General features: G+C 39.1%; 5 protein-coding genes across 5 annotated transcripts; 4 read left to right on the top strand and 1 right to left on the bottom strand.

Moving 5' to 3' along the window:
• Positions 1 to 352: 352 nt before the first annotated feature.
• cabp5a (calcium binding protein 5a) lies at positions 353 to 2165 on the top strand. The gene is made up of 7 exons (XM_020924343.2): positions 353 to 368; positions 725 to 774; positions 988 to 1018; positions 1335 to 1478; positions 1559 to 1668; positions 1847 to 1994; positions 2137 to 2165. The coding sequence occupies exons 2-7, from the start codon at positions 727 to 729 to the stop codon at positions 2163 to 2165; spliced, it is 510 nt and encodes a 169-aa protein (XP_020780002.1). The 5' UTR covers positions 353 to 368; positions 725 to 726.
• Positions 2166 to 4528: 2363 nt separating this feature from the next.
• nif3l1 (NIF3 NGG1 interacting factor 3-like 1 (S. cerevisiae)) lies at positions 4529 to 7270 on the top strand. Its single transcript, XM_020924289.2, has 7 exons — positions 4529 to 4638; positions 4883 to 5465; positions 5612 to 5768; positions 5994 to 6117; positions 6193 to 6331; positions 6440 to 6523; positions 6703 to 7270. Exons 2-7 carry the CDS (start codon positions 4898 to 4900, stop codon positions 6885 to 6887), a joined length of 1257 nt encoding a protein of 418 aa, XP_020779948.1. The 5' UTR covers positions 4529 to 4638; positions 4883 to 4897; the 3' UTR covers positions 6888 to 7270.
• A 2123-nt stretch (positions 7271 to 9393) lies between these two features.
• On the top strand, positions 9394 to 12517 carry tbx6 (T-box transcription factor 6). The gene is made up of 8 exons (XM_020924423.2): positions 9394 to 9463; positions 9546 to 9768; positions 9849 to 10116; positions 10194 to 10337; positions 10406 to 10476; positions 10563 to 10621; positions 10692 to 10968; positions 11171 to 12517. Exons 1-8 carry the CDS (start codon positions 9394 to 9396, stop codon positions 12315 to 12317), a joined length of 2259 nt encoding a protein of 752 aa, XP_020780082.2. The 3' UTR covers positions 12318 to 12517.
• A 746-nt stretch (positions 12518 to 13263) lies between these two features.
• Positions 13264 to 16506, top strand: prodh2 (proline dehydrogenase 2). Its single transcript, XM_020924166.2, has 10 exons — positions 13264 to 13570; positions 14098 to 14288; positions 14578 to 14704; positions 14910 to 14981; positions 15050 to 15130; positions 15203 to 15346; positions 15431 to 15597; positions 15663 to 15773; positions 16031 to 16119; positions 16193 to 16506. The coding sequence occupies exons 1-10, from the start codon at positions 13340 to 13342 to the stop codon at positions 16369 to 16371; spliced, it is 1392 nt and encodes a 463-aa protein (XP_020779825.1). The 5' UTR covers positions 13264 to 13339; the 3' UTR covers positions 16372 to 16506.
• Positions 16507 to 16575: 69 nt separating this feature from the next.
• Positions 16576 to 22461, bottom strand: eif3c (eukaryotic translation initiation factor 3, subunit C). The gene is made up of 23 exons (XM_055150471.1): positions 22320 to 22461; positions 21524 to 21641; positions 21381 to 21446; positions 21104 to 21293; positions 20900 to 21025; positions 20776 to 20827; positions 20574 to 20698; positions 20355 to 20488; positions 20092 to 20245; positions 19763 to 19866; positions 19539 to 19680; positions 19313 to 19438; positions 19141 to 19234; positions 18858 to 19045; positions 18559 to 18783; positions 18278 to 18469; positions 17851 to 18022; positions 17611 to 17770; positions 17472 to 17537; positions 17298 to 17385; positions 17055 to 17220; positions 16942 to 16983; positions 16576 to 16862 (listed from the first exon to the last, which is right to left on the bottom strand). Exons 2-23 carry the CDS (start codon positions 21619 to 21621, stop codon positions 16783 to 16785), a joined length of 2790 nt encoding a protein of 929 aa, XP_055006446.1. The 5' UTR covers positions 21622 to 21641; positions 22320 to 22461; the 3' UTR covers positions 16576 to 16782.
• Between the last annotated feature and the right edge of the window lie 16 nt (positions 22462 to 22477).

The following is a 22477-nucleotide window of genomic DNA, read 5'->3' as shown; positions in this document are numbered from 1 at the left end:
GAACAGCTAGTAAAGTGATCACATCGTCAGGAGCAGAGTCAAATGTCAGACTAATTTACAGATGCCCGTTTAGCCCTGAGCATCATGACGTCTTCTCATTAGGATGAATGTGTGATTGCATCCTTTCCTCTCCGGACACAGACTCCTCCCTCCTTCTATACAGTGCTGCTGCATGCAGCCACTCCTCTCCTCATACAACCTCACCATCCCATCTGGCCTGTGCACATAGGGTCCCACACCACAGATCAGGGATCAAGGCAAGAAGCTCTCACAGAATAAAAAGTAATCTGAAGTTGAGCTGTCCATTCTCTTCCATTGCATGGGGTGTGGATGATGCATGACGAGTGAACAAAAATCACCAGAAGTAAGTAAGAAAGTTTTATTTAACATATATTTACTTTCAAAATACGGTTTTATGAATACTAAATACAGTAATACTAAATGCAGTTTTGTAACACCAAAGAATTGTTCAATTGCAAACAAGTTCAAAGTAAATATGGGCAAAAAACTAATTTTGCATAAGTAATGTATTTTAATAGGTATTATAAAGTTTAATTTTAAAATTTCTTTGCTATCGAAATAATAACAGAAAATCTTTCTGCTTTCTGGTATTAACTGCTGCATTAACTTATAAAACTGAATGGCCAAATTAAATTGTTATTCATGGAATATGTTCTTCTATAAAAATGCAAATAACACTTTTTTTTTCCATTTTTCATCCTAGAAATGAGTTTAGGAGCTGCTTGCATTTTCCTGCGTGGAGGGAAACACATTGTAAGTATGACATTTGTTATGAAGTTAATGATCTAAAAACAGCATGAAATAGGGCAGGTGCTGAATTTCTTTCTTTAATCCTCTTTGTCACAACTGATTTTAACTTGCAAAGGATTTCTTAGGGAGAGAACACAATAAATATAGGTTGTGTAATCTTTTTTTTTTTTCAACTTTGCTCTTTTTGTACTGATTATTATTTATTATTTATTGCAGGAACGATCACTGGCAGAAGATGAAATTGATGGTAACTTTCAAGATTGTTGGATATTGGGAATATAAATATTTTAAAATTATTATTATTAATCATAACCATTTTATTTACTAAATTTAAATTATATAAGAAATTGCTTTTTAAAACATGCAGCAAAACTAAATGAGATTTAGCTGGTGGGGTATTGACAGTTTCATAGTTGTTGGTTTGTTTTTTTTGTTTGTTTTTTTTATCTCACAATGTCCATAGTAGTTACAGTCTTGTAGCATAAGTGAAGTTGTAAAAATATGTAAATATGACATTGTGACAGACCTAAATGTAGGTGATTTTCTCTATTGTATCAATGCAGAGCTGCGCGATGCTTTCAATGAGTTTGACAAAGACAAGGACGGCCTTATCACTTGTAAGGACCTGGGCAACCTCATGCGAACCATGGGCTACATGCCTACAGAGATGGAACTGATCGAGCTGGGCCAAAACATAAATATGAACCGTATGCTTATTAAAAGTAAATAAATAAATACATAAACACAGACACGTTAGATTAAGCTGTCGTATTTAATTTTTTCACAGTTGGTGGAAGAGTGGACTTTGAGGACTTTGTAGATTTGATGACCCCAAAGCTTCTGGCAGAAACAGCTGGCATGATCGGAATGAAAGAGCTTAAAGATGCATTCAAAGAGGTAAGGGTTAATAGGATAATATAATGTTTGTACAGTGACATCACTAAACTAACTTTGTTGAGGATTTTGACTAGACTTGGATAACTCATTTTTAATTTTCTTACTTGTATTTATTAAAAGGTGCCATATGCAATGTACTATTATTATACTTATTTCATGATTACATTTTGTTGTGTAGTTTGACATGGACGGAGATGGCGAAATTACAACAGAGGAGCTGCGGTCGGCAATGTGCAAGTTAATGGGTGAGCACATGAGTCGGAAAGAGATTGATGCCATAGTGAAGGAGGCAGATGACAATGGGGACGGCACAGTGGACTTTGAAGGTAATTTTTTCCCTGGTTATAATGCTTCCATGCTTGTAATACTGCAATTTACTTATAAAACAAAAATATTAGGGTATATATTTTTGTTAAGTATTTTTATATTTATATGTTGTATTTTTTGTTGTTGTTGTTGTTTTTGCAGAGTTTGTTAGAATGATGATGATGCAGTGAGCACCACAGAGCAATGAACAAGCTATATTTTCTCCTTCAATTCAGCCCCATTAGACACTGTCATAATAAGAACACTGCTGATCACAAAAGGTGACAAGACCGAAAAGGGGGGCATCAAAAGAAAGAGGCAAGGAGGGTTGTACATTGAGAAAGTGGACAGTCACCTTTATGTATAATAATAATAATAATAATAATAATGATGATGATGATGATGATGAGGAGGATTATTATTATTATGGTTATTTATTGTAGCTACTTTTTCTGTTAATTGTCGATACAGTATAGTCCAGGGGTGGGCAAACTACGGCCCGGGGGCTAAATGTGGCCCTTTAATCTTTTTAATCCGACCCGCCAAACTTGAATAACTTAAAATAGTACAAATTTTAATGCTTTGTGATGATTTTCAATTGAACTTCATGCACATGTTTTCTACATATCCCAAGTTATTTTTTTCTCTTATGAGGTGCTTTACTAAAACACTCCATCTGCTCCCTTCCATCAAATTTTAGAACCTTTGTGGCCCACGAGCCAAAACGTTTGCCCACCCCTGGTATAGTCTATCTTAACACTGTTAAGTTAATGCTGCAAAAGAAATCTCTGTGAGAATTTCAAAGCTATTCTATTCACTTATTTATGTAAATAGCGTACTGTATGATATATTTCAAAAGAAAACTGAAGGCGAGTAATGTCTTGTTTATTTGGAAGCTTAAAGTTGTTCAGAGATTGAGACTTACTGAATACTGTACATATTACAACCTGGAAAAATATAACAAATATATATACTTTTGATTCAAATGTGTTTTGCGTGATCAATTTCTTTTACAATTTCAGAAAATGATCAGCATATTAGGTTTTAGAACTAAGAGAAGGTGATAAAAGTGTCACTGTTGAATCATCAGTCTTTTTTGACTTAATGCCAGATGTGTAACAGTTGGGAAAGGATTAACTTCAAAGGGCGTGAAAAGGGGATTGTGACCTGGAAAGAGCTAATAATACAAGTTGTAAATTATGGTTAAGTATACATTTATAACACTGTATTTAATCAATTTCTGAATTCAAAGCAGTTTAGTGTTTAGGTCAAATAATACAATACATCACACAAATAAAACATTTTTAAATGTTTTAAAAGATAAATTAAATGGTGTGGGTCAAGGCCTAAAAACTGGGATTCCTCATCCCTATTAAAGGAAAACTACAGAAAAAAATGTATCCTTTATTTACACAGCTTAGCCTTCCATCATCCTCAATAGAGGAATAATGGAAGTATTTCATAACTTTACCTAACTTGAAATGACCAGACGTATGGAATACACAGTATTCATTGGCAAAATATGGAACACACCTAGAAGCTCAGTTAACATCTGGCCACCTCACTTTGCAGATGAAATGCTTAACTGAAAGTGTTATTAAATGTGCCAACAGGACTAATGGATAAACAGAAAGTTGACCTGTGTGCCACCTTTATCAAACCCCATATGTCACCTCTCCTTGAAAATGACTATAGCTTCTTATATCCAAATTGCATGCAATGTTGTATAAACACATCTGAGTCATTGGACAAAGGTCAGAGGTCAAAGGAAGAAGCATGATGTAATGTAGACTGCCCAACCTGATCCGTCTTTGATCCCTCTAGTATCCACCATCGACCTTTATCGAATTAATCCACAGTAATCTCTGTCCCAGTCTCTCAGGCAGGCAGCTTGTTGTGATGCACATAATGAGTACTGCATGAGGACCCTTATATTGGTAAACATTAGCTATATGCTGAATGTGTGCATGTGAGGACAGTCCTAATCCTTCTGAGAAAGGGTCACGGGCATGTTATAGACCACCTGCTGCAAACCTTGGATTATTAAACCCAATTTGCCTCTTTTTTCTAGGATTACCCTGAATGTCTTTTATAATATGTACTGTGTTATGTAGGCCTAATAATCACATATTTTATTATTTGCATAAAATTGAAAAGTTAGTTATTTGCATGTTTTTAATTACAAAAAGGCTATTACACAGGGGTGCCCACAGGCTATTACACAGTCCAAAACACTATTAAGGCAGACAAAGCTGTTTCGAAATGTAATTGACCTATTTAAGATCAAAGACAAAGTTTTATACAAAGATTCAGTGAATTTATCTGTCATTCATTGGGAATTTCATTATGTTGATAGCAACTTGGTCTGTATTGTTTTTTTTGTTTTTTTGTTTTTTTAATAAAACTGTTTTAGCATCATTGTTTCGTTCTCATTTAAATATAGATTTTTTTCATAAGGCTTTCCTATATTGTATATTATATTATTGTATATTGTATATTATAATAGAGCCAATATGGCCAGTCCCTCGCATTTGCTGTTTTGCTTTCACTTTGAGAAACGGAAGCCGAGCAGGAACCTCTGGTAGCGAACTCCACAGACAGGCACCCATAGAAATCATTGACACCGAGCTGTTCACTCACTACACGTGTGCTCATTCAGTTTGGGTATGACTTTGTTTTTCGTGCAAAAATATCTACGTCGTCGCATGCAATAACTGTACAAGTAACATTAAAACCGAAATCGTAGATTGCTGTTTTTGCTAGCAAGTTAGCATTGCTAAATTGTGTTGACAGCTAAGTTGTAAAGTTTCTAAATGTAAACAATAGTTTGTTTGCTATATATACTGTTTATTAAATGCAATGACTCTGGTGCGAATTTCTAAATATTTCCTGTTTTTTGCCCACCCAGGTCACGTATTCACTGATGTTTGCTGCATGTGGAAGACAGACTTTTATTTCATTGACCCGTGCAGATCATCGCCTCAGGAATTACCAAACATCATTTCGTTCTACCGTTTCATTCGACCCTTTTACAACTCCTCTCTTCACAAAAGTTAAAAAAACACCTTCTTTGCCCTGTCCACGTGCAGTAATTCCACTGTGCCATAGTTCTCAGTTTTCTAATTGCAATAATAGGATGGAATTGAAGGAGGTTGTGCAGATATTGGAGCAACTTGCCCCTTTGTCTTTGGCCGAGTCATGGGATAATGTTGGCCTGTTGGTTGAACCGAGCATGCCACGGCCCATTAAAAGCATTCTACTTACAAATGACCTTACTGATGCTGTAATGGGAGAAGCGGAAACCCTCAGCTGTGACCTCATTATCTCATATCACCCACCTTTATTTCGACCAATCAAGCGCCTAGTTCAGAGCGACTGGAAGCAGCGATTGGCCATCCGAGCTGTGGAGGCAAGAATGTCCATTTTCTCCCCACACACTTCATGGGACATTGTCAGAGGAGGCGTGAATGATTGGCTTATAGGAGGTCTTGGTAAGAGGTCACTGTGAATGGAAAAAGTGTCACACAAGCTACAGCATTTGCATATTTGATGATTGTTTAAGCCAAGAGCTCACCTCTTCCATTTTAGTCCCGTGAGTGTATTTTTCCCTCATATCAAGTATCTGTTTTTTCCTCAGGTAGTGGTCATGTGACTGTTCTCAGCCAGGCACTCTGTAGCGGCCTCCCAACTCACAGACTGGAGTTTACTGTGAAGAGCGAAGAGGAGCTAAATGCTGTTATGGAAGAACTCAAAACCTGTGATAGTTCAGCAACTTTCCAGCATTCAAGCAACAGGTTATAATCGATTTCAAATAAACAAAACATTGGCTCTACAACATAACAATAATTGCTTATTAAATACATTACTGTATAGCCAATAACAATGAGGTGAGTTTATCAATGTGTAGTACTGTAGTCATAAGATATGCATATATTAAACAAGCATACATTTACGCCTTGCAAAAATTCCAAATCAGAATAATTGTGCAGTTAATTATGTGTGTGCATTGCCTGCTTTAGGTCAGAGAACAGTGGAATCCATGTCAGCTTTATGTGCATTGATCCGGCTCTGCCCCACTTTGTCCAGATTCTGTTAGGACACACAATTCTCAGCCAGTCACTCACCATCACAAAGTTAGAAAAGGTACAGTCAAATCTACACATTGTTTTGTTTGACAGGTCCTTGCTGGATTCACATTTCCACTTTCACCTGTTACAGCACCCCCTCCCCGGGCACGGCCAAGGACGGATGAGCGTTTTGGACCGGCCTATAACCATAGCAACAGCTGTGGAGAAAATGAAAACACATTTGAGTTTGAGTCATCTTCGTTTAGCTCTTGGAGTGGGAAGGACACTTGGTAAGAAACCATATGACATGAAGGACACTAGAGCATCATTACAAATACAAATGTAAGTAAAATCCAATCCAATTACTAACAGTTGAAATTGTAAACTATTTTTTACAGACTCTTTGGTGCACACTGTGGCTGTGTGTGCAGGATCTGGAGCTTCAGTCCTAAATGGCGTGACAGCTGATCTCTATGTGACAGGTTTTGATTATAAGATATATTTCTATTTTAAAATGTTCAAACTTTTCACTTCCCTTCTAACTTCTTGTATATGGGTCAATGCTCTAAAAAGAACACCTCTTTTGACCGATAGCATAATTTTGAATTTGTCAAGAAAATCTTAAACACACAGTATGCATGTGTTTCCATCCTTTTTGCAGGTGAAATGTCCCATCATGAAGTCCTGGATGCTGTGGCCAAAGGAACCAGTGTCATTCTGAGTGACCATAGCAACAGTGAGCGCGGGTTTCTGTCTGTCTTCAGGGAGCGCCTGGCTCTTCGTCTCCCTGAAGCAGTGTCTGTGCTGGTGTCCCAGGCAGACAAAGACCCCCTGCAGGTGGTCTGAAATGTCTGATAATGACTGAATAAAACTTCATCTTGCTAATACATAGAATAAGTGAACTATATACCTAATTGTGCATTGGACATGTTTACACAAAAACACAGATTATTTTTTATAAATCTAAAGAATCCAAAGCACCTTGAGTGGCATAAAGGCATTGACACAGTGTGGCACCTCTAGAATTAATCCAGGTATATAAAAATAGTTCAAGGTAATGGATAGAACAAATACTTATATATAAAATACAGATCCTGTCCTACATCATTAAAATAATAATAGAAACTTGGAGGTTGATTTGAAATTATGCATTATAACTCATTAGTATTAAAGCAAAGGTTACTCTGTATGTATGCATCAGTAATTAAACTAAATACATCCTCACACAATTTCCGTTTTTGTGTTATTTTACATTATTAAAATGAATTGATGGAGAACTGATGCACTGTTTAACAGATCTATCAAAGGCAAGGTATGAATGGCACAAGCTGACCTTTAGCCCTTGGTAAACAAACATTAACTGAGATGAAACTACTTGGCACACACATGTAAATGACCAGTGCTAGTGTTATACTAAATGCTTACAGTATCCAACCCCTTCTATGTGATAATGGTAAAACAACAAATCCCCAATCACCATTATGGACCGTTACAGGGTCTGCTGTCCTGACTGCTTACCACACACCGCTCTGTTCGTAAATGCATTGGGACAGACACACACCCCCTGTCTACAAAATGGCTTTACTCTCAGTATGGGCTTCACACCTCTACTTCCCCTCTGTCCTCTGCAGCTTTTATCCCTGTTGTGTCACATGCACTGGATACACACAAATGGGAAAGCTAAACGACAACTACAACAACAACAGTGATACATTAGTCTAGTAAAGACCCCAGCTGTCCCTGTTAATGGGAGGATGGGAGCAGGTAGATTTTAAAGACTCATTTTCAGTGTCTAAATGACAGGAAACCCTTAAGAGGCAAATACAAGCAGACATTAGAGTTGCAGCATTTAAGTTTCAACACAGTGATGTAACGCTAATCCCCAGAGCAATAATGCCGAGCTTCCGATTTAGATGGTTAGAATGTGACTACTTAGAACAAAACATGGAGGGATAATCTCATTGACAATATATATAATGTAAAGAGCTCAAGAAAACAAACAAAGCCATGAGACACCAAGTGATAAGATTTTAAAAAGTTATTTGTCCCATCAAGGTGACACTAAATGAACTGTATTAACCAAATAATTGGTAACATTAAGGTGAATATCTGATATCTGATAGATAAACTACAATAAAGGATGTACAATGACTCAAGATTGATTTACATTGGGGGCAGGAAACAAACAATCCATGCTGACTTTATTTAGTGCAGAGTATTCCTAGCTAATAGAATAGAAGCTCCATTAAAATAGAAATGTAAGGTGGGAACTTAATTCAACTGTGGTTTTTACAAGTTGCCCACACTATACAATATTATGTTGGTGTTTGTTTTGTTAAATGTTTTATTCCTTACAGTTACTCTCTAATGTAAACTCAGACATGTGTAGTGTAGGGGCGAAACTGTCAGCATAGACCAAACTTTGCTTTTCTACCCACATCTGAGGCCTGGCTCCCTGCTGACAAAGCCTAACACAGAGGCAGCCGAGAGGAAGAAACATGTCATCAAGTCATCAGGACTCAGTGGGGGTCCTCACTGTAAACACTAGCTATAACAGGTACAATTCAAAACACTAGCATTTATTTTTAGGACTTTTAGGAAGTGATTTTTGAATCTCAGATCTGAACACAGAGACCACATATATAAAACATGTCTCGGTAGATAAAGTTTAAAGATTTAGAGATCTGTATCCCCAGATAAGAGGTAAACATGTAATGCTGATTTGTTTTTAATTACAAAAACATGGGCATGATAGCCAAGTTAAGTATGTTATGTTATGCCATGCTAAACTCCAGCACCCAGTCATTAATTGGTACTAGTGCAGCTTCTTCAGCTAAGTGAGTGAATACTGGTTCTGAGCTTTCACATGAGGCATGGTCTGTCTATACTGAGAATTAGGACAAACATGTTTATGTCCTCTATATGCAGTTCTTTAAAGTGAAGACTTTCACACTTTATCAGAATGACACAGCCTATTAACAGTTTAAGCAATGCTGCAACAATAATATTCTGGATGTTTTGTATAATTGAATATTTAGAATAAACTGTACTAATAGCAGTTGTTGCCTACCAAATTAAATCATGAGAGTTTGTTGCTTAAGCATGCCCTGTGGTAGAGGGTGAGATATACACATTGTCAGGCTTAGCAAATGAAGCTGTGAAAAGGGACCATTTGGCTTCATGTGTAAAGCTACACACACCTATATAACAGAAGCCCTCAGCACTGTGGCCATTCGAAGTGACGACAATTGAAGACATTGCAAGAACTGACCTCTGGTTTTACTTTAACAAGGATTTTTTGGAAGAAGTGATGTACTTTTGCAGAAGTTGAGGAAAAGGAGTCAAAGAAAAAATGTTGAGCGTGGATATGTACCCCAGCTTGGGTCTAGGATCTCAAAGAATTGGAGACTGCTTTTACAGAGGTGATTTTCTGTGATTTTTGAATTTCTTTGGATCCCTGATCTCTCACTTTGAACTTAACATTTGATTTTTCCTTTTTTCTAGATCGGGACCCAGCTGCCCATATGCCCCTCTACCCTTCAGCCTGTGATGTTGTGGCCAAGACCTTATCACAGAGACTACTGCCTCCTCCAAGTGTACCCAGTGATTCTGCTTCCAGCCAACTCACCAAGGGTCAAGAGGAGATCAAGATGGAGCTGGAGAATGCTTCTTTATGGAAACAGTTTAGCTCTGTGGGAACTGAAATGATCATTACCAAGAAGGGCAGGTATATACAATTAATATTAACTGTGCACAATTTTGAAAGTTTGATTAGACTCCTGAATTTATACTCTTTTCTGTTTAAAGACGGATGTTTCCAGGGTTGAAGCTGAAACTCTCCGGCCTAAATCCATCTCTCCGATACATCCTGCTCTTGGACATAGTTCCTGTTGACAACTCCAGGTTTCGATTCCAAGGCGGCGGATGGCAGGCAGTGGGTGGTGCTGAGGCCAGACTACCTGATCGCATATTCATCCACCCGGACTCGCCCGCCACTGGGACTCACTGGCAAAGCCGTACCATCTCCTTCCATTATGCCAAGCTCACAAACAACACACTGGACTCACAGGGACATGTAAGCGGGCATAAAAACTTACCAGCAAAAAAACTAAATGTCTTGCCTTTACTGAAATATAATTCTTATTTCCACAGATAATTCTCCACTCTCTGCATCGCTACCAGCCAAGAATCCACATAGTTGAAGCGAGAGATATCATGCGATGGGGTGGCGGACAGCAAACATTTGTGTTCCCTGAGACACAATTTATCACAGTCACAGCCTATCAAAACAATAAGGTAAGGGTAAATACTTAATTATGATTAATAAATATTATGATACAAAAGCTGAAAATTTACCTGTTCAGATTACAGAGCTGAAAATCAACTCAAACCCATTTGCAAAAGGCTTTCGAGAAGATGGCATGAACAGCAAAAAGTAATTATTCTCAATAGTTTATTGTTCCTAAATATTCAGTTGTGTTAAAATATTTTAGCTACATGTGATTATATATATTTTTTCAGACAAAGAGATGCAAGACAGAAGCGTAAACTAGACCAAATTACAGACACTTTGGATATTGGTAAATAAACTACCTAAACTACTACTTTGGGCAAATATGCATTTTCTCATAACATTTCTTCTTACTACAGTGAATTGTGATCCATGTGATTCGACGGAGGCTCTGCCCCAGCCCACTATGACTTCCACTCAACATTCAGGCCTGCAGATCCTGGGCCTGTCCTGTCTACCTGCTCTGCCAGACCCCCGCTGTGGGTACAGGTCAGAGGAGACACCCTACCAAGACACTCTGGTCCCAGAGCAGACCCTTCACCTGGGACAGACTTTTATGACTGATGTCAATATCCCCCTGAACAATGGAATGCAGGACAGAGGAGGAAGTGATGTGCCAAATGGCCTCATTGAAAAGTGAGTTTAATTTCTTTATGTTAGACACATTAATACTACAACATTGTTTGTTTATTGGTTCAGTTAATAGTTTGTGTGACAATATAATTTGATAGACAATGGTTTAAGGAGCTGTGGATAGCGTTTCTGACTAATGATTGTAAATAATGCAATAGTAATTTACCCTTTGGTGCATTTAAAGTAATTGTTGTTTTTTCCACAGTCCTGAAGCTCAGCTTGGTGATCCAGCCTACACCTCCAGCTTCCCCCCTGCTCAGTCATCACAGTTCCCCCCTTCAGCACTCCCTCCCCAGGCCTCCTCATACCCGCCTCTCTCCGTCCCAGACTCCTCAGACCCCACTGGTAACACCCAGTCCTCTCTCTCTGCTCCTCCCCTCAACTACCCCAACATCTTGGCCTCATCTCCCACTCTGTCCCCCTCCTCTACCACCACCCCGGCCCTGCAGCAGACTACCTTCACCTTCCCCACCCCACCCCATTCAAACTCCTCCTCCCCTCAGCCTCTCACTGACAGTCCTCCAGCTAACTCCTATCACTGCAACCCGGACACCCCAGTTGACCCTTCTTACCCAGTACATAACCCCACGTGTGATTCTGGCCTGCAAGATCAAATGACTACTCACTCTCTGCTCAATCAACCAATAACTGAGCCCATGACTAATACTGCTGTGAATGACCCTGTCCCTCCAGAATTCACATATCCAAATTTCCTTCCTACAAATCCACCCCCAATTCAGTCTCTCCCAAACCAACTTCCCACTCCTTCACTGTCCTGTTCTCTTCCATCTTATGGTAATCCTACATCTTTTGCTTTCCCTCCACACATGCAAAATCTGGCATTCTCAAATATGGCTGCAACCTCATCCCACCCTGGTCATCCAGCCTTGCACCTTTCAAATCTGAGCCACCAACCACAAGCACCTTCTCTCACCACTCCGTTTCCTCCAGCCTCTTTCCCGCATGCAGCACCCTCGCTGTCCCATCCACAATTTCAGCCTGTGTCTGCTCCCTCCAACCCCCAGGCCCTAGTCAATACTCCGGCCCCACCCCCTACCGCTTCTTCCTACCCTCCCGTTGACCTAGGTTCAATCTCTCAGTTCAGCTCTGGCGCCCCTTATCGCCCAGACATAGTACGGCACCACCCATCTCTCCTGCCCCAGCTGGATCTTACCACAGCACCTGCAAACCCAACTATGTATTCTTCCTTTCCCTCATACCCTTTGAGGCTCCTACCATCCCAGGAACCCCACCCAACTCTACCCCTCCCCCTGAGGCATCTGTACAGACAGCACCAGCATGGTCCCACCCAAGGGTCCTACTTGGACATGGGCACAAGGGCTGTATTTTGAAATCCAAGTGCATTCTGATGTCTTTGATAGCGCTTTTTAGAAAATGTGTGTTGCCATCTGTAGTTTGAATTCAAGTGTGTTTTTTAAAACTTTTTAGCAGCTCTCATTTCTGATGATGTTTTGGTCACATTGTATATATCTGGTGATTTATTTTTTCAAATATTAATTCCATTTGAAAAATAAAAATGTTTCAACTTCAAGCTTTTAATGTATTCATTAGAAGCTTTATTTTTATAATTAAATATTTAAATAGAAAGGTATACTTAATGGTGCGCTGTGTAACTTTTCTGGTGTCTAATGTTATTGTTTTACTTCTGCCACAGTTTCACATGCATTTATTCAATTACGGGTATTTTAATACTCAAAATGAGTCTAAAAAGATTAATTCTGACTTTGAGCACGGTCATCTCTCCATAGATGTGACCTGTAACCTGGCCTGGCATCATCATAGAGACAGATACGTTCAACGCCATACTGTCAAACATTCCATGCAAAATATTAAAATCTCCATGAAACAAGCAGATGGCACACCATTATGTTTTTTCTCATAATAAGTCAGAATTTTTTTATGCAGAGGACATTCTGTTACATAAAAAAAAAAATCACAGCCTGTGCCATTTGATGATTACTATTTCGATTCAGTTGTGATAGATGTTACAAGTACTAACCTGAATTAAAAGTAAGCTGTGTACACATGGGGTAAAGCTAGGGGCAGGTTTTGGTTGAGCGTATTAGGGGTCAGTCTGCTGGACATCGCAAAACAGGCAGCGTAGTTATATCACAAAGGACCACATGTCACAGATTGATGGCACACTAAGTGAAGAACATACTGGATGCTAAGGTTCAACTGTGTTTGTTCAAAATGTAAAGTCATTTATTAACTAGAAAACAGACAGACAGATTTGGCTGACCTGGATCCTGGGTCAGTAGTCCCACACTTCAACACCTGTGGCATTACAATACCCAGGCATCTCCAGTCAAACTTTTATGACAAAATCCCAAAAGATCAATACGGTCTCACCATGCTGGGGTCTCGTGTGTGCCTCTCGTGGCCTCTCCTCTTGCCCCTCCGGCAGGTAGGTACAACCACAGCCAGGACGATGACTGCAGCCAGAAACCCAGAGCTGCTGTCTACCACTCTGGCCTTTGAAGACCCCAGGGCCTTTCAGGTGAAGACCATGGGAGAGCTACTGCGTGCACTGGGCGTCTTCCGCCTCTGCTCCTTCCCTTGGCTGGTCAATAACTGTGGCACGGTAAGAAAACAGTGGTGATGATATGTGACAATGAAAAAACTGTATGTGATTATTTATTGAATTTATGAATGTATCAATAGTTTTTGTCCTCTTGTGTTTATTTCCTCATTATGCCAAGAATATTGAACTATTAAATATTTTTGGTTATTTCAATATTAAATACGCCAGTGGAGTTAAGTTTTATTTCATTTCAGTGCAATATTTCACTGTACATGGAAATTATAAAAAATAAATAAAAAACAGTCGAAAATAGTTTACAGATCAAATCTCTGAACTGCTCCAAACAATGCCTTGAAACAATGTAAATATACTGATAAAAGAAATTGCTATCTATAGTAGACATGACATCCCCATATGTTGCTAGATTTTTGGAAAAGATATCCCCCTATTGTGCATTTTCAGGAAAATTACCTTCACTGCAGCACAGTGATAATAACATCAGTGAAAGCTGTACTGTATGGCTGCAAGAAGAACTTTATTACTTTGTTACAAAGCCTATGACTCTCTGGTTCTTTGTGCTGATTTAGTTGATGTCCATTGCTCGGAGAATCCTGGGAAAGAGAGGCTTTTCCCTGTTTGTGCGACCCACAGTGTATGCACAGTTTGTGGCTGGAGAGAACGAGACAGAGATATCCCACTCCATGCAGAAGATGAGTTTGTTGGGACTGAGGCCGATGCTGGCAGTTCCCATTGAGGAAGATCTGGGAGAAAGCACTGGGTGGGTAGTTCCTATTAGAGACACCATTATTATTTACAATGTACGTACAATACTGGCAGCTTATGCAAGTAGGATATTTTGCTGTATTTTCCTTGGTGTCTGGGAACAATAGTATTTCAACTACAGGACTTTCCAACATCAGGGGAGTAATAAAATATATCATTATTAATTAGTGCTTGAGAAATGCCGAAGACACATTGCAATAAGGGTGTCAATAGAACAGGGGACATTATGAGTTGTAGTAACATGAGTTATGTCAAAACATATGTAATAAATATTGAATTGACAGGGAGAAGAGGTATGAGGACAACATGGAGACTATGCTGGAGTGTGTCCGCATGTCCCACGGTAACGCATGGAGCAAAGACCCCATGATGCAGCTGAAAGTTACTGCTCTGCTCAGTCCAGAGTTGTGTGTAAGGCAACAAATATAAATATTTATGCATCTGAATAGCACTTTCCATGCCCCAATTACAACTAAAGTTTTGTGTGGGTGAAATACCAAGACTGAATGTTTCTTCAGTTATCTTTTGGGGGCAAAGATAAGCAGCTGTAAAAATGAGCTACAATTCCCATCAAATCGCTTAATCCTATCAACAATTTTGTGTTTGTTATATCAAGGTGAAGCTTACGACACTTTTGGCACAACAACCATATGACCTTAATCAGCTGGTCAGAGCCATGGACGGAGAGGTAATTTTGACTATTATTCATTTGAATTTTTCCTAGTTTATAGACCCATTAACCTTAAAACATTTCAGCCATTCAGTTTCCATGGTTTAGATGAGAAGGAGAATGCACATTTACTTTGTGGACTGAGACGACTCAACAAAATTGCAGAGGTAAAACAAGACAAAATATGTCAAGGATGTGAGCCTTTTTTCTGAGAACATTTACTTAATTTTATACTGTAGGCCAGTGTTAACAAAGTTCGAGTCTTGGTTGACGCAGAGTACACCTACATGAACCCAGCCCTCTCTCTGGTTACCATAGCAATGATGAAAAAATTTAACAAAAATGGTGCCTGGATTTGGAACACATACCAATGTTATCTCAAGGTAATGCAAGTTAATTTTTAAGCACTCTTGAAATAATAGCTGGTTTAATTTAGTAAAGTAGGTGAAAAAATGTTTTTGCACCAGGAGTCCAGGTCCCTGATCCAAGAAGCCATCAGTCTTTCAAAAAAGGAGGGATTCTGCCTGGGGGTCAAACTTGTGAGAGGAGCCTATATGGATAAAGAGCGGAAACTTGCACAGAAGGAGGGCAGACAAGACCCTATTCATAACTCCTGGGAAAATACGAATGACAGGTAAGACTTTTCAAATTTATATTTTTATCCACCAAAACGTTTCAAACTGATTTTTGTGTGTGCAGTTATAATGACTCACTTAATGCCATGCTGGAGATGATCTCACAACAACCTGAACGCTACAGAATCATTGTGGCCACACACAACGAGAAGTCAGTCAGACTGGCTGTACAAAGGTTAGTCAACTTTAAAATATTTTTTTTCCTCTGGTAGGTAAAAAAGGAGCAATTAAAATAAGTTAGTTATTGGAAGTGTGGCTTATGCACTGATTTGCAGAGGAAATGAAAGATTTTGCTTTATTTATCCATGTTTGGATACAGAGGATGAGCATATGTACATTTCAACTCAATTTAAAGTCTGGGAATGATACAAGCAACCACAAGCCAGACCTAATTATGACAGGATTTGAATAGCATGTATTTTGTGCTTCCAGGATGGAAGAGCTAAGCATAGACAAAGACAGTGGCTCAGTTTGTTTTGGTCAGTTGCTGGGCATGTGCGACCACGTCTCCCTTACTCTGGGTGAGCTCATTGCTGTTAAAATATTTGAGTTAGGTAGGTAATTGCATGCTTAATGATGCCCCTTATGTTGCAGCTAAAGAGGGTTATGCCATTTACAAGTCTGTACCGTACGGCTCTGTGGATGACACCCTCCCATACCTGGTGCGTAGGGCTCAGGAGAATCGCACGGTACTGCAGGGAATCCGCAAAGAGAGAGACCTCCTAAGGCAGGAGCTGCGCCGAAGACTGAGACACAGACTGAACACTGCATAAGCCAAAAACACTATGAACTCTTTTAAAATGAATGAATGATGGTGTACTTTCTTCATATTTTGAACTCCAAAGTATTTTCAGTATTTTCTCCTGCCTGTAGTTGTACCTTTATTGTAAGGCTGCAGAAGCTCAAATGAGATACTCTACTAAATATGTTGCTCTTGAATCCACTTTTGCTGATGTAGTGACTCCAAAAAAACTCCAAAAGTTGTAAATTGTTTATTAGTTTTAATGAAATTATTCTTATTAACTGACGGTTCGAAGTAACACACTTGGCAAGGATCCTTTTTCAACTTTAAAGCACTTCACCTAAAATACACTTCATAGTATTTTGTGGTTGACTAAAATGAAGTGTGCAAATCAGAAGGTCAAATGTTGTTGGAATGAACAGCAATGAAATCCAGTCAAAGCTCAGTAATTGCTCTGGTTTTGATTTCTGTACCCTCCTCTTTGATAGCCGCCCTGTTTCTGCTGGTAAGATCCTTTTTGATCTGTAAAAACATCATCCAAATTTAAAAAGAAATGTAATATAAATTGTCAACATAAACAAATAAATGAATGCCTTATTACCTCTCTGATAGCCTTGTTTTTGTTGGTAGCCTCCTTTCTGATCTGTAATAAAAATCATTTCTTTAACAAGACATTCCAAAAAGAATTTACAAAAAAGTACAAACTGAAAATACCTCTGTTGAAGTAGCCGCCGTAAACGCCTTGTTTCAGGTCAAAGACGCGCTCGTTGTTTTCCACAAGACTGCCCAATTTTTCGGCGAGCTGCAGCGCCATGTTCTGCAGAGACGTGGGCTCTGTGCGGTGCATCACCACGGTCTGAGTGGGCTGGTCCAAAGATGCCTGAGAGTACATAAGTGTGCTTTTAGTTACAAATACACTGTACTTTAAATGGGATCAAATTAGAAACTCTGACTCACCATCAACTCCTCATTGATGATCATTTTACTGATGATGCTGTGCACTGTGGAGATCTCTAGCTCAAACATGTCTGACAGTGTCTCCATGCTGCAGCACAATCACAATTACAAATATTATCATTCTCTCTAAATAATCAAATCATCTCTAAATAAATAAATTTAATAACATCCTACCTAATGGAGTCATACACGCTGCTGTATGTGAACAAGTAGGTCCTCAGTGACTCCTCCTGGATTTTCCTACACCAATACACAAATGATTAACAAAAATGTACACCATAATACAAATTACAAAAGCAAACTAGATAATGACCTGACAAGCATTTCTCTGACTCTCTGCGTCTCAGGAAACAGGTCCCACACCTTGCTGTTCATCTTCTCATTGATAATGAAAGAGTGACAGGTCCTCCAGTCTCCCATCTTCATGGCTTTACTGGCAGCCACCACATGCTCCCTCATGCTCTCAGGGGGTCCTAAACATACAAACAGAAAGCTTGTCAGTTTCATACATATTCCTTTAGGAAACATGGTAGACTGTAGCAGAGAGGCGTACCGAGCAAGGGCTGTCTCTCTCCCACTCTGAGCTGATGGTGGAACTGCTTGCTGATCATTCTTCTGCGGGCATCAAATTCATGTGCGGCCATGTACGGGATCTCCAGGAGCATAGCAGACACCAGGTACACACACTCCAGCAGCTCCAGGTTAATGTGCATGTGGAAAGGAACCTGAGGACAAAAGAACAAGTTAGCAGTTATGATACAAGCACTGGCGGAAGCATTTTTCATTTAATTAGTTGACAGTAAGTGAAAATGCAGTTCACTACTGAGATTTCCCTTTGTAAAAAAAAAAAAAAAAAAAAAAACAAGTATGGAAAGAAGTCATCAATACTAAGAAACCAGATTAATATTTTGAATTCAAACCCTTTAAATTAATGTACATATTCATTTTTATATTAGTTCACAGAGAAATAAAGTTCTTACTTGTCTTCTCTTTTCGATTTTCTCCTGCTCGGCGTTCCTCTCCTGCATGTTTCTCATGAGCAGTCCCTGACCTAGGAGTTCTTTGGCACGGCCCGATGACTGGATGTCCAGCAAAGCATTGTGGGCATCTTTAATCATGCCTTGACGGAAAGCGCATATTCCCAGTTGGACCATAGTTCTGTTGTAGAGGATCTAGAGCAAGGGCCATTATGTCACTTGTATATTAAATTGTAATTTATACGTTTATTAATACGTTTCTGAGTGAGTTTATAGCTCCATACCTGCACAGGGGGGTCTGCATGTTGGATGTTGTCCTGCAGGTGGCTCATGAGCATCAGGTCTCGAGCCTGGTACCAGCGGGAATGCAGCGCATGGTGGTAGATGTGACACAAAATAGCACACGTACGAATACGGTCAGTGCGATCCTTTGCGTAAATGAATTTGCAGAGACGGTCCATGATCACAGCGCTATCCTCGCCTTCACTCTCCTCCTGATCCTGTTCAGACTAGAATTCACACAAAACACAGTCAGAAACATCACTAATCACAGGTAATACAATTATTATAATCACTTTCTGACCTTGGTCTCTCCCTGGAGGCCAAGGCTGCGTCTGTGAGCCTTGTAGTCAAACTTGTAGTATGTGTGCATGATCCTCCGCAGGTACACACGGCAAATCTCCTCAGTGCTCCCCTTGTTTTCCAAGTACGTGAGGAGGCGGTCAATGATGCCACAAACCCGACCCTCATCCTTCAGATTATCCACATACTCTGTTGGAATAATATATAAAAAATATTTACTTTAGTCACTAGTGATAAAAGACAGCAGAGTCTTTACAACATGCAGCAAGAACATAATTCCAAACCTTGGGAGTGTGGGTCTGTGTTTTGCATGATTTTAGTAAACTCTTCATCCATCCTTTCCACAAGAGTCAAGATGCAGCCTCTCACCCTAAAAGGCTGTTAGGTTCAATTATTATCATGTTTTAAATGTTGGTGGTTCTTAAATTAAAACTGACTCACTGATAAATGCATTACCTGGTCTGAGATAGCCAGGTTCTCACTGTCTTCGGCTATATTCTCTCCAATAAAGATGTTGTTGTTTTCAAACAGAATGTCCAGGAGCTCATCAATACACTCCAAGCATTTCTTCCACATGTCAGGCTAAAAGGCAAAAAGTGTTTCCAAATAATGTTTCGATAATTGCAGTCTTTTAATTTTACCATATAGTTTTTGAAAAAGTACATATTTCTGTAATACTGACCTTCATGAAGGCTGCCAAGTTGGGATTGTAATCATACAGAGAAGCAATGATGTTGAACTTGATTTTAACCAGAATTCCCTGACCCAAGTTATTCTCTGCTGCAATGCCTGCCAGAGCATGTAGTAATTCAATTTGAGCAGCCCTGTTAAAAAGAGTTTTATTAATAATTTATTTTGTAGTATTTCATATACTAATTTAAATACAACTGAATATAACATTGTTACCTGTCTGTACCCTTTTTGCCTCGTGCCTGCAAAATCTCATTCAATTTCTTAACCACAACAGCTGTGTTGATTTCAGTTCCCTTGGCAAACATTTTAGGTTTTTCCTGAAATAAAAAAGGCATCCCAAATCATCAATACGGTTATCAAAGTAGAATGCAACGGTGAGCGATCTTTCACAATGTTAATTTATACATATTTCATTGTCACGTTTTAACATTTAGCGCCACTGTGTTCATTTCATGTGATATAAATGAATAAATGACAGGGTGTTTTATTTATTATGTATTTCTTCATAAGCCTACATCAAAAGGACGAGAATTGAGTCTAACCTTGACGAGAGGGACACCACCCTTTACTTTCTCCCAGCCTCCCTCCACCTCTTCTCCTTCCCCCTCCTCTGGCTCCTCCTCAATACGCTCTTTCTTCTTAATCTTCTTCTTTTTTCCAACTTTCTTTTCTGCACCCTTGTCAATCTCCTGAGTCCTATAGGCCAACAATTTAACATATTAAAATGGTTTTGGTTAAGTTCTTTATCAAACTTATCTTTCAAAACTAAAAATACAGTGATACAAATACAATAAATAATACTTACTTCTTGAGGAAGGCAACAGCTAATGAAGAGCTCTTTCCCTCCCCTTCATCTGAGCTCTCACTGCCACTGCCGACAGAGTCTGAACTCCAGTCTTCATCATCTTCGTCATCTTCATCGCTTGACGACTCATCATCCTATTTAAATTTTAAAAAAAATTGACCTCCAGAAAAAGCAAAAAAACAAAAAAAAAAACCTGTCCAACTGTATAGCAGCCATTACCCCTGATCCTTTGGCCCCTTTGAGGAACTTGCTGGCATCTGGAATTCCATCAGGTTTTTTCTTTAGGAAGCTCTGGGCGGTCAGTCTTTCCTTGGGTTCATCCGATTCGCTTCCAGAAGAGTCACCTGCAAGATTTTACATGTGGAGTTGTTTTTTTTTTTGCTGCTTTGAATTTATTACTATGCACAGTACTTTTTTTTACCAGAATCTGCAGCTTCCTTTTCCTCCTCTTCATCAGCAGATTCTTGGGGGTTCTGAAAACATAGGTGCAATGTTTTTTGTATATAGTATAAAGAATAAATACATATGAAGGAAATATAACCTACCTCCTTGTAAGCAGCTATTTCAGTTTCATAATCCCTGTTATATTTGCGAATCTTTTGACGCAGTGTACTTAAGGCTTTTGCATTATTTTTGTTCATTTTCTTTTTGCCCTCTTTGTCTTCCCAAAGCTGTAAAGATGTTCATTATTTTATTGCTTATTATTATGTATAAACACAGTGCTAATTAAAATCTAGGGAAATGTGAACCTGATTAAGGTAGTCCTCTAGGTCGGCCAGGAGGCGGATGTAGAAAGAGGGTACTCCCTCTTTGTCCACTATATTCTTGCTTTTTGTGAATGCTCGACATAACTGCTCAAACTCCTCCAGACATTTGGACATGTCACGGATTTTCATGGCATTGCGAATTGTCTTGATAAGATTTGTCAACTCCTCAAACCTAGGATTGAATAAATGATAATGATTGAGTAGTGGAAATAACTTCAATTAGTTTAAATTTGAATATAGACATTTTAATATAACAAACCTTTTATCCTTTGCACTGCGCACAACCCTTTTGGTGTCCTCCTCATCATCACTAAGCAGCAAAGCCCTGTCAACAAACAAAATGAAAGGGTTTATAAAAAATTAATAACGGGTGGATATATGACGTAAATATAATGAACCGACGGCTTGAAGGTGGTTCCGGGCGCCTTGGGTGCGATCTCTTCCCCAGACGAGGATTCCTCTGACTCACTGTCAGAGCCGGTGGCAAAGAAACGTGACATTTCTGAAGAGGGGCCTTACTCTGTAAAAACAGAAAATCAGAAGATGTCAAGTTATTATGAACTTTATTTTAATTTACATAAACTCCACTGAGCTAGATAATAGACAATAGCTAGATTTCAGCATTAAGTATAGCAGCAGAAAACCATAGCAGGTTATAATGCTGCAGTTTGAATGCATCTAAACAGAGTTCCTGTACATATGTAAAGATGCAAACTGTTTACTAAGAACTAGTGACATTTAAAAAAACATCTCCTGGTAAGTGTTATATATTCAACCCAAATCCTGCGCTCAAGCAATATAACAACATTTAACTCTGACAAAACAGGCCAAATTGTAATTGATAAGGTTTAAGAAGAGACTTAAATACAGATGATGGTGAGTTGTACCCGGTTTATCCAACCAGACACCTTATCCACTTCTAACCGAGGATAACAGATGGTTACGATGGGCATGTTATAAAACAGTAAGTGAAGTAGACTAGACTGTGACTGGAATACAGCCAAACCACTTCGAACGTATATTCGAAGAGACTTTTACTAAATTGACTTAAAAGCAAATAACATCAATATGGCGCTATGGAGAAGCTAACTGTAGCCACAAGCTAATCCACCAGTCCGCATGTTTCATCCGCAAAAATAGCAGCACATAAATCAGTCCTCTGTCCAAATGAAGGATGAACCTCGCGTAATAAACTTACCTAGGTTTTACTGAAATGACTCCTATTGAGTTTCTGGTGCTTTTCGATGGTATATAAATCCAGTTTTGCAACTAAAAAGCGTGCAACAGCCTCGCCGGGCGCTTGCGTCAGGTAAAGGAAGTACGTAACAAACGGGCCAGGCTGATCGTGCTGTTCGT

The sequence above is a fragment of the Boleophthalmus pectinirostris genome, unplaced genomic scaffold, assembly GCF_026225935.1.
Source record: "Boleophthalmus pectinirostris isolate CB_2022bp ecotype Guang Dong unplaced genomic scaffold, ASM2622593v1 HiC_scaffold_14, whole genome shotgun sequence".
NCBI lineage: Eukaryota > Metazoa > Chordata > Actinopteri > Gobiiformes > Gobiidae > Boleophthalmus > Boleophthalmus pectinirostris.
This window is presented reverse-complemented; position numbering and strand designations above follow the sequence as displayed.

Bases quoted from the DNA above. Each gene is read 5' to 3' on its own strand.
- cabp5a (XM_020924343.2), top strand. From the start codon at position 727: ATGAGTTTAGGAGCTGCTTGCATTTTCCTGCGTGGAGGGAAACACATT. The intron at 775-987 runs GTAAGTATGACA...TATTTATTGCAG, and splicing joins TGCGTGGAGGGAAACACATT to GAACGATCACTGGCAGAAGA. The intron at 1,019-1,334 runs GTAACTTTCAAG...GTATCAATGCAG, and splicing joins GGCAGAAGATGAAATTGATG to AGCTGCGCGATGCTTTCAAT.
- nif3l1 (XM_020924289.2), top strand. From the start codon at position 4,898: ATGTTTGCTGCATGTGGAAGACAGACTTTTATTTCATTGACCCGTGCA. The intron at 6,332-6,439 runs GTAAGAAACCAT...TATTTTTTACAG, and splicing joins TGGAGTGGGAAGGACACTTG to ACTCTTTGGTGCACACTGTG. The intron at 6,524-6,702 runs GTTTTGATTATA...TCCTTTTTGCAG, and splicing joins AGCTGATCTCTATGTGACAG to GTGAAATGTCCCATCATGAA.
- tbx6 (XM_020924423.2), top strand. From the start codon at position 9,394: ATGTTGAGCGTGGATATGTACCCCAGCTTGGGTCTAGGATCTCAAAGA. The intron at 9,464-9,545 runs GTGATTTTCTGT...CCTTTTTTCTAG, and splicing joins TGGAGACTGCTTTTACAGAG to ATCGGGACCCAGCTGCCCAT. The intron at 10,969-11,170 runs GTGAGTTTAATT...TTTTTTCCACAG, and splicing joins CCAAATGGCCTCATTGAAAA to TCCTGAAGCTCAGCTTGGTG.
- prodh2 (XM_020924166.2), top strand. From the start codon at position 13,340: ATGCTGGGGTCTCGTGTGTGCCTCTCGTGGCCTCTCCTCTTGCCCCTC. The intron at 14,705-14,909 runs GTAAGGCAACAA...TGTTATATCAAG, and splicing joins TGCTCAGTCCAGAGTTGTGT to GTGAAGCTTACGACACTTTT. The intron at 15,774-16,030 runs GTTAGTCAACTT...TTGTGCTTCCAG, and splicing joins GTCAGACTGGCTGTACAAAG to GATGGAAGAGCTAAGCATAG.
- eif3c (XM_055150471.1), bottom strand. From the start codon at position 21,621: ATGTCACGTTTCTTTGCCACCGGCTCTGACAGTGAGTCAGAGGAATCC. The intron at 20,828-20,899 runs GTAGGTTATATT...CTATGTTTTCAG, and splicing joins AAATAGCTGCTTACAAGGAG to AACCCCCAAGAATCTGCTGA. The intron at 16,863-16,941 runs GTAATAAGGCAT...ATGTTTTTACAG, and splicing joins AAAACAAGGCTATCAGAGAG to ATCAAAAAGGATCTTACCAG.